At 45.5% G+C, this 9173-nt stretch overlaps 1 protein-coding gene and 1 long non-coding RNA gene across 10 annotated transcripts in view; one reads left to right on the forward strand and one right to left on the reverse strand.

The window, feature by feature from the left end:
• Window positions 1-2002, forward strand: part of LOC139361167 (uncharacterized) — a 205484-nt gene extending 203482 nt beyond the window's left edge. For all 4 annotated transcript variants that reach the window (XR_011618719.1, XR_011618720.1, XR_011618718.1 and 1 more), the window contains one exon: window positions 1605-2002. This is a non-coding gene — a long non-coding RNA (uncharacterized lncRNA). The remainder of the gene's footprint in view (window positions 1-1604) is intronic.
• LOC139361166 (disco-interacting protein 2 homolog C-like) overlaps window positions 1-6130 on the reverse strand; it is a 74144-nt gene extending 68014 nt beyond the window's left edge. For 4 of the 6 annotated variants that reach the window (XM_071089642.1, XM_071089644.1, XM_071089645.1 and 1 more), the window contains exon 1: window positions 1689-1805. In XM_071089642.1, coding sequence (XP_070945743.1) covers window positions 1689-1710 — 22 coding nt within the window. In that variant the 5' untranslated portion in view covers window positions 1711-1805. Of the gene's footprint in view, window positions 1-1688; window positions 1815-2678; window positions 2768-2869; window positions 3037-3658 lie in introns of those variants that run through there. The other 2 variants (XR_011618716.1, XR_011618715.1) reach the window with 1 other exon arrangement.
• Window positions 6131-9173: the final 3043 nt, after the last annotated feature.

A 9173-nucleotide genomic window follows, 5' to 3' on the forward strand; every position in this document is an offset into this window, starting at 1 on the left:
CCATGTTGTCCAGGCTGACCTTGAACCCTTGGGCTCAAGCCATACACCTGCCCTGGGTTCCCAAATTACTGGAGTTATAGGCATGAGCTATCGTGCCCAGTCCTTCATTATGTGCTGTGGCTTAATATTAAAATAAGGAAAGGGAGGAGCCCAAGGGAGCACGTTGGCAGAAAGGGCTCCCTTGTCAACAACTTGCTAGCATGGCATTCACTCCCTTGCCTGGCTGGCACTGCGTTCTTTAGATGAAGAACACGTTATGTGTCAATGAGAAACAGAAACAACATAGGAACACCCTGTCTCTACAAACACTTAAAAATTAGCTGGGTGTGGTGGCGAGCACCTGTGGTCCCAGCTGCTTGAGGTTGAAGTGGGAGGACCGCGTGAGCCCAGGTGGTCACAGCTGCAGTGAGCCAAGAGCTGCCATCATGATGCTGAATTCCAACCTTGGTGACAGAGCAAGACCTTGTCTCAAAACAAAAAGCAACGAAAACCCAAAATGATGCACTCTAAGTTCTGTCCTTTAAATTCCAGTACCTTCATTTGTAAAGGTATGTAAAGGTGAAACTCAGGAGCTGCCTGTAGTAATGTGGACGTACGCTTGACCTCAGCTCTGATCTGAAGCACGTCCTTCTGTCTCACTGCTTGCCAAGACTAAGCTAAATTTCAGAAGTAAAAATACTCCCGAAAATGTTGTACATTTTCAACTATTCGTATTGTACCTTAAGTTTCTTTGGTATTGGAGCAAAAATACTGGGTCATTTAAAGTGATATGTAGCTTCAACGTGGGATGTAAGGTGATTCAGGTCCTTTGAGAAGACAAGCTTGCAACAACGGCATGAATAATGTTGGAATCAAAATCACAGAAACTAAACACCAAATAGCATAGGTTCAATCCGTGTCTCTAACAAGTATCTGGATAACTAAACTTTCTGCTTTACTTGGGTGTGAAGATCATGAGATCTAGTTTATAATTATTTGGGCAGAGAAAATAGAGAATTGGGGTAGTTACGTAAAATTCAAGATTAAAGAAAAGCAGTATTATATAGCAGAAATATAAATTGGCTATTACCTTCAGTAATTTAGATCAGGGGTTGGCAGGTCCCTGCACCAAATCTGGTCCGTTGTTCTTGTAAATAAAGTTTTCTGGGTACACAGTCATACGCACACTTGCTGTCACCCATGGCTGAGGGCAGAGTTGAGTGGTTGTGAGAGACCTTATGGCCTGCAGGAACTAAAATACTAGCTGGCACCTTGCAGGCAAAGTTTATGACCTGATTCGGGTAGCTGCCTAAACTGTCCAATTCGCTTGTTCTAAAACAATCCAACAATGTAGCACACTTATCTGAAGATTTGAGAATATGCATGCAACAGCCTAATCAGAAGAAAAGTCCAATTCCACCCATAGGGTTACAAACTCTTCCCTTTTCCCTACAAGGAATTAAGTGAATAAAACTGTGTGAGATTTTACTGGTATGTATCATATGTATCAATCTTGATGAAAAGTTAAAAATGTGTATTTATACAGATACATAGTGTTACTTTTCATGCACTGTTTTCGGACTTCTGGTTCACAAAATCTGCATTTCTGCACCATGATTTTGAAGGCAAAAACCCAACTTCTGGGCTAGCGGTCAATTCTGAGGCGCCCAGCATGTTCAGGAGGCAGCGTCGGGGAGCGTGTCCCTTACCTGGAGGGGTGTAGGCGTCCATGGAGGTCTACACGACCAGGGACCTGCGTTTGGAAGGCATAGGCACCGCCATCTTCTGCTCTTTGTGTCTGGCCAGAGCCGCCTGGACAGCTTCCGTGTGGACGTCTGAAATGGAGAGAGCTCAGTCACTCAGTTCTCAGCTTAGGTCCCAGAGGCCAAGCTGCACCCTCCTCTCTGTCCCCGCAGCACGGTTCATCCACCTTCTGAAACTCACCAACAGATGGGTGGGTGAGGAAAGAAAATCAGTGTTTACAGTTCCATAAAGACATTAAAATTTATTCACAGACTTTTAATTATTCATTTTATTACTGTAGAATCCATATCCGCAAGCAAACACTGGGTGTAAACTGCACTGAGATTTTTCTTTTTAGGGTGAATGCACCTTGATCTTTGGAGATTCTTTGTAGGTCACACGTTTGAGCCTCCAAATCCTTTCACTGTACCGTTGAGAGGCGTGTGCACGCCTCGCACCCCAACTCACACAGCCCCGGTCGCAGCTCAGCTCAACACCGGCCATGGGCCAGGACTGTGTTGGCTATGGATATGGTTTGGCTGTGTCCCCACCCAAATCTCAACTTGAATTCTACATCCCAGAATCCCCATGTGTCGTGGGAGGGACTTAGGGAGAGGTAACTGAATCACTGGGTCCCGTCTTTCCTGTGCTATTCTCGTGATAGTGAATAAGTCTCATGAGATCTGATGGCTTATCGGGGTTTCCGCTTTTGCTTCTACCTCGTTTTCTCTTGCTGCTGACATGTAAGAAGTGCCTTTCGCCTCCCACCATGATTCTCAGGCCTCCCCAGCCATGCGGAACCGCAACGCCAACTAAATCTTTTTCTTCCCAGTTTCGGGTATGTCTTTATCAGCAGCATGGAAATGGACTAAAACAACCATTAAGACATTTTGTGGCTAGTAACCCATTACATTAATTCCACACATTCACTGAATGCCTTCTCTGTAAGTCCCTACGGGTTGGGGTCGCAGTGGTGATAAGGCAGACAGTCTCATGGCATCTCACGCAGGCCACTTCTTAAGGGATGAGACAAGTGATAGATGGGCTAGAGAATTAAAGCAGAGACAGATGCAGCAGCAACTCCAAACTGTGAAGCCAGGGAAGAACCCTCTTAACACAGAATCAGAACAACAGGAATGAAACATACCGGCTGTCAAGACGAGAATCTTCGAGACACAGGCAAAAATCCGCTCAAAGGCCCTAAACTGTCAGTGAGAACGGTGTTAGCAGAATAAAACCACCACCACCAAAAATGGCCAGCGTGAGTGAAGACGAGTTGGGGCAGTTTTCTCTGAAGCTGCGAGAATGATCCCACTGAAAGAGAATCAGACGTGGCTTTCTGGCTTAAAACCCCCAAGCTGCCACCTGAGACAAGACCCAGACCCTCAGCATCACGCCCACAAGCAGCTCATCGCACTGCTTGGTCTTGTCAGCCTTTGTGCACACTTCTCTCCCTAACTAGATAAAGAGCCTGGTCATCTGGCCACTATTTCTAATTCCCAGGTCAAAAACCATTATGTGACTGACTTGGCTCATGGCCGAAAACTGAAGGGATCAATGAGGTGACAGTCCACTCACTTGCACAAATCGCTTTTTGTTTTGCATATTCTCCGTTTTAAACTTTTTGGATGTAATTTCAAAGACACAGAAAATCTGCAAGACCAGCGTAGTGAATTTCCACATAACTTACCAGGCTCAACTTAGGCCCAACTGCTCCTATCTTACATCACTGCTTTCCCCCCTCCCCCATGAATTTTCTAAGTCAAATGAAAATAAATATCAGATACTATATATCCTTCCATACCTAAATGTTTCAACGTATTTCCTAAACACAAGGATATGCTCTCACATTCACTTTCCTCAAGATCCGGAAATTTAACTGTCATATACAAAGTTCACTTTCAAATGCTGTCAACTGTCTCCATAATTTTCTTACTTTGTCTTCTTCTACGATCCAATCCAGGATGATGAATTGATTTGTCATGTGATTTTTACCCGTCCAGCATCCAAGTTTCTCAGGTTTTGTGTTTCCTGAAATTGGAAATGTTAAAGAATACAGGTCAGTTATTTCACAGCTTGTCCTTTATTTTGGTATCTTCCGGACTAGACTCAGGAGTATGCATTTTAGCAGGGACACCGCAGAAGTCTGTCTTACGTGACAATGTTAACATCGGCAACTCAGTGAAGGTGGTGCTTAAGTGCCTCCAAAGCAAAGATGCTACTTCTCGCGTTGAAATTAAGATTTGGGAGGAGACACCCTGACACTATGTGCATATTCTGTTTTCCATGAATTCTCCACTACTAGTTTTAGCATCCACTGATTTCCTGTCATTCCTTCTAAATCATTAGATCTTCCATATTCACTGAAAAATAATTTTATCTTTCAGCATTCATTTACATATGTTCATATATACTCACGGAGTCTGGCTTCGTGGGTTATGATTCATAGTTACAATGGTTTGTTCTGTTGCTCAACTGGTCCCAGATTTGACACCGGATTCCCCAGCCCTTAGACCAGGGCTCCTTCTAGTGAAGAACGGAGTTTGGAAGCTAAGAGTGGGCACCGGGTGCTGCTGGGCATTGCCGGCAAGTAGAACACACACACGCATGTACACGCATGTGCACCCACACCCATCCACAGGCACTTCTATCCCTGTCTACATCTGTCGGGAGCCACCAGCTGATACTTGTACCTCCTGCTGCAACCTAATCCCACGTGATCCATTCCAGGCTTTGGCCTTTTCTTATTTCTACCTCTTACCAAGAAAGAAACCTGGCACCTGCAGCACTCAATATATTCACTGATTTATTAAGCTTATTTGCTTAAGTCTGGAGATACAGAAATGCTTTCAGAATTGCTATCTAATACCACGGTGAAAAATCTATCGAGTTCAGTGCTCATTTGTAATTATTTTTTCATTGTTTTTTTGGAAGGTAGGGAGTACAAAGTATACACAGTGAAATGTTCAGATCTTGAGTACACTTGGCGCATTTCGATAAATGGAAATCTATTACCCTAATCAAATCTTTTGCATCAAAGTTCCCACAAGTCCCCTCCCAGTCAATCCCAGCCCTCAAGAGACAGCCACTGTTCATTCTCGAGGAGTGTTCTTGGCGCTCTTCCGTCACCCGAGACTCGCATAGATTCTCCATTGTCACATGGACTCCACGGCGTGGTGTTCACTCTCTGCTCAGTTCAAGGCTCCTGGAACTCATCCCCGTTGTCTGTTTTGGTTTCAGCATTTTGTACGTTTTTCCTGCTGGGAACTAGGACAATGTATGAATATATCAGAATTTGCTCATGTTTCTCCAGATGAGAGAGATTTATGTTGTTTCCAGTTCTTGGCTATGACAATTTACTCTGGAGATAATGTGCATTCTTTTACAAGGACACACATTTTCTGCTCTCCTTGGTGAACGTCTACAGCATACCTGCTGGGCCATATGGTAAGTGTACACATTTTTAAAGAAACTGCCACATTTGCTGAAGTGGCTGTGCCATTTTAAGTCTCCATCAGTCTGAGATCCAGTCTGTCATATCTTCACCAGCACCTGCTACTGTCCTCCCTTCTCCACTCTTGTGAAGGGGAACCTCGTGGGTTTAAGTTGTACTTACCCAATGACTCCCTGGTGAGCACCTCTCATGGGCCACTGGGCATCTGTATACATCTGTTGCGAAGAGTCCATCTTGCATGCTTGCAAAATTCACACCATTTCTGGTTGTTTGTACATTTCCTAAAATGTTCTAAATAAGGCCCTGTGTCTTCTGTACATCAAGCATCTCCCCCTGCTTCCAAGTCTTTATGCCTTTTAGTTCTCCTAACTAACTTCACGGACGAGGGCCCCAGTGTGCACCATGCGAACCTGAAGCACGGAGAATGGCCATGCTCCCGACACCCCTGACTGTGGGCAGAGCTCCCCGGCTGCCACCACCGAGGAGGGGGGTCAGCTCTTGTTTTTCAGGAGTGGCCTTTATCAAATGGAGAAAGTTCCCTTCTGTTCCTGATGTGATAGGAAATTCGTATAAGGACTATTAAATTTCAACAGATGTTTTCCAGTGTCTACCGGGAGGATAAAATGGGTTTTCTGCTTTATTTTTTGTTAATGTGGTGAATTACATTGATTTTTGAATGATGAGCCAAATGTGCAATGCAAAACTACAGATCATGAGAACAAACTCTAAGTGTTCATGGTATTCTTATCCCTTTTACATATTTCTGGGTTTGATTTAGTAAGAATTTGTTCAAAGCTTTGGCATCTGTATGTCAACAAGAGTGAAAGGCGTGAGATTTTGCCTCACATGCAAACTAACAAAGGGGGCCAGCACCACCCCAATGCACTGAAAGAGCCAGGACATTTCCAGGCCAGAAACAAAGGGCTTGTCACACACAGTGGGGCAGCAGGACCCACTCACCCCTGTCGATATTCAGGATCCCACAGTGGGGCAGCAGGACCCACTCGCCCCGGTCAATACTCAGCAACGTCCTGTATCCCTGTACAACGACAAGATGTTATTTAGGCAAAACAAAATTAACGATCATGTAAAGAACTGCTTACATTTTTCTCTTCTGAGAAAATTTGTTTTTAGCAACCATGGCTCTCAAGGCACTCACTTGCACATTATACATAATACTGCTTGTGGCCAAAGTCATGGTACCTTCCTATTCTTATTTACCAAGAGTTCTGAAAGGTGAGTATTTTAAAGAGAAAAGAGGTATGTGGCTTACCCCAGGCTAAGGAGTGAGTTAGCTGGACAATTCTTGTGAAATATGTGCTTTTTCTAATTAGAAAATCTGAGAACAAGGTATCAGTGTGAGTCTGTTATCTCCATGAAGGAGTGAAATGGATGCTGGGAAATTGAAGGAGCTTCAGAACGGGAATCTCACAACCTCAAATGGGGAGACCAGCAATTGGGAAAGCAGTCACTCTGATTCATGGAGTTTTCGGAGATTCACGTCCACTCCGTCCTGCATTTGAGCGACTTTTCTTCTTGTGATGTGGACCCGATAGAAGAGAGGTCCCACGTAGACATTCGGCATTTGTGAGGGTCTGGCACCGTGACTCACTTCTACAGATTTAACATGTTTGTGTATAAATTACAATGGCTCAACTCTATAAAAACTGATAGCAGTTATGGATCAATTCCCTCATTTCTCACTTGGGCCACACTTCCTGTTTCTGCAAGAACATATCGCTTGGCTAGAAGGCACGATGTTGACATTGAAAGGAAAAAGGACCTTGTATAAAAATGATGTAGAGAATTCTTCTCAAAGGCCACTGGGACACACACTGTGTTGGTGACCAGCTGTCTACCGGCGCGGCAGCGAGGGAGACAGAGCTGCACGCGTGAGCAGTCACGGCTCCCGTGACCCACACCAAGACCCCCAGGGTGATGAAAGGCCAACCAGCAGCCTTGGAACGTACACTTCCTTCCCAAAATAGCTTCCCGAGAAACAACAAACAGTGATAATTGCAGGCATTTCTATGACTGGGAAGCAAGAAACCCTCCCAGTCCTGTTCCTTCTACACCACATCCAGAACAGGCGTACACCCGGTGTAGAAAGCTCCCAAGGCCTGAACAGATCATTCGATTCTAATTCAGACTGACCTAATCTCTGCAGTGCAGTCCTACAAACAGACTTTCCAAAAGTTACCAAACCACTACCTCAAACATCATGCTTTCTCTGCTTCGAAAGAGGACATGCGGCTCGGTTTATACAGCCACCAGCACACACACAGGGTATTATCTTATTGCCCTTCAGTGCCAAGAAGAATCCTGTGGTCTCTCACAGTAAAAACAAAACCACAGCCACCACAACCCATTTTTCAAGTTGCAGGGAGTTTTACAGCCTCTTTCTATGTCGTCTTCCTTTTTGCCCCAAACTGGATATTCTTTTTACTTTCTCCTTATTTCCTGAATATAATTTGATCAATATAATCAAAGTGCTTGTGTTAGAAGCAACTTTACTTAAGAAGAATTGAAAGAACTACATCAAAATATTAAGAGTAGCCATTTCAGGATGACAAGAGAACAATATGTTGTTTTTGTTCATTCTTTTCAACATTTGCAAAGTTTTTTGCCTTGAGTGCAGTCACTTTTGCAATCAGAGGTTACAGTGCTTGATGGAATGAGGCCATGAAGCGCACACACCACCGAGTTTCTAACACAGAGCGATCTATGGGGAAGGATGGAGACACAAGAAAGGTTCATTTTAAAGCAATGCAGGTGTTTTTTCCATAAAGGCAAAAGACATTCTTAAAAGTGTTTGCACCATACACAAGTCTGCTAAATTTCATCAAAAAACAGAGAAAACAGTAACAGAAGAACACTTTAGCCCACAAGGAGACCAGCACACCCAGCTCGAGGCCACTCCAGATGAGGAGTGGAGAGTGGTTTCCTCACAGCTGACCCACAGGATCGGGTAACACAAGCAGAAGGGAAACATGGGGACCACAGAGACGTCAGACTGTGGACTGCACAGCAAGAGACAGCAACACAAACTAGCGGAGTAATTAAAAACTATGGTAAAAAGAGGTCCACATTCTATTTTAACCTGAAATCAGTGGCACGGGGACCACCACACCACCCTGCAGTTGCCTCCTCCCTCCCCCACACACAGCAGCCTCCTGGGACAACATCCTACTTCCAACTTGCAGTTACCTCCCGTCCCACCCCCCCACAGTGCCCCCCTACAACTTCATCCTACTTCCACCCTGCAGCTGCCTCCCATCCCCAACACACAGCAGCCTCCTGGGACAACCTCCTACTTGCCGGCCACAGCCTGGAGCCCCCAAAGCATGGAGGGGCTTAGCGAGCCACACAGCATTCCCCCTTCACACCTGGGAAGTCAGCCCCTCACTGAAGTGGGTCCTGCGCCCGCCAGCTGTGCATGATCAGAGGTGTGAGGTTATGGACCTGGTCACCCACTGTGCAGAGAGGCGTGAGGTCATGGACCTGGTCACCCATTGTGCACGATCAGAGGTGTGCAAGGTTCCAGACCTGGTCACCTGCTATGCACAATCAGAGGTGTGAGGCGATGGACCAGGTCACCCGCTGTGTACGAATAGAGGTGTGTGTGGTTAGTGACCTGGTCACCAGCTCTGCACAATCAGAGCCATGCGAGGTTACAGACCTAGTCACCAGCTGCATCCAATCAAAAGCTTTTGAGATTGGAGACCTGTTCACCTGCTGTGCACAGAAATGTGAGGTTATGGACCTGGTCACCCCGCTGTGCATGATCAGAGGTGTGCGAGGTTAGGGACCAGGTTACCTGCTGTTGTCCAATCAGAGCCAAGAAAGATTACAGACCTAGTCACCAGCTGCGCCTAATCAGAAGCTTTTGAGGTTACGGACCTGGTCACCCACTGTGTGGGATCAGAGGTGTGCCAGGTTAGGGACCAAGTGCGTGGTGATGGACTTGATCAGCAGCTAAGACACCTGACGTTTCCAG

The sequence above is a fragment of the Macaca nemestrina genome (genome assembly GCF_043159975.1).
Source record: "Macaca nemestrina isolate mMacNem1 chromosome 13 unlocalized genomic scaffold, mMacNem.hap1 SUPER_13_unloc_1, whole genome shotgun sequence".
In the NCBI taxonomy this organism is placed as follows: domain Eukaryota; kingdom Metazoa; phylum Chordata; class Mammalia; order Primates; family Cercopithecidae; genus Macaca; species Macaca nemestrina.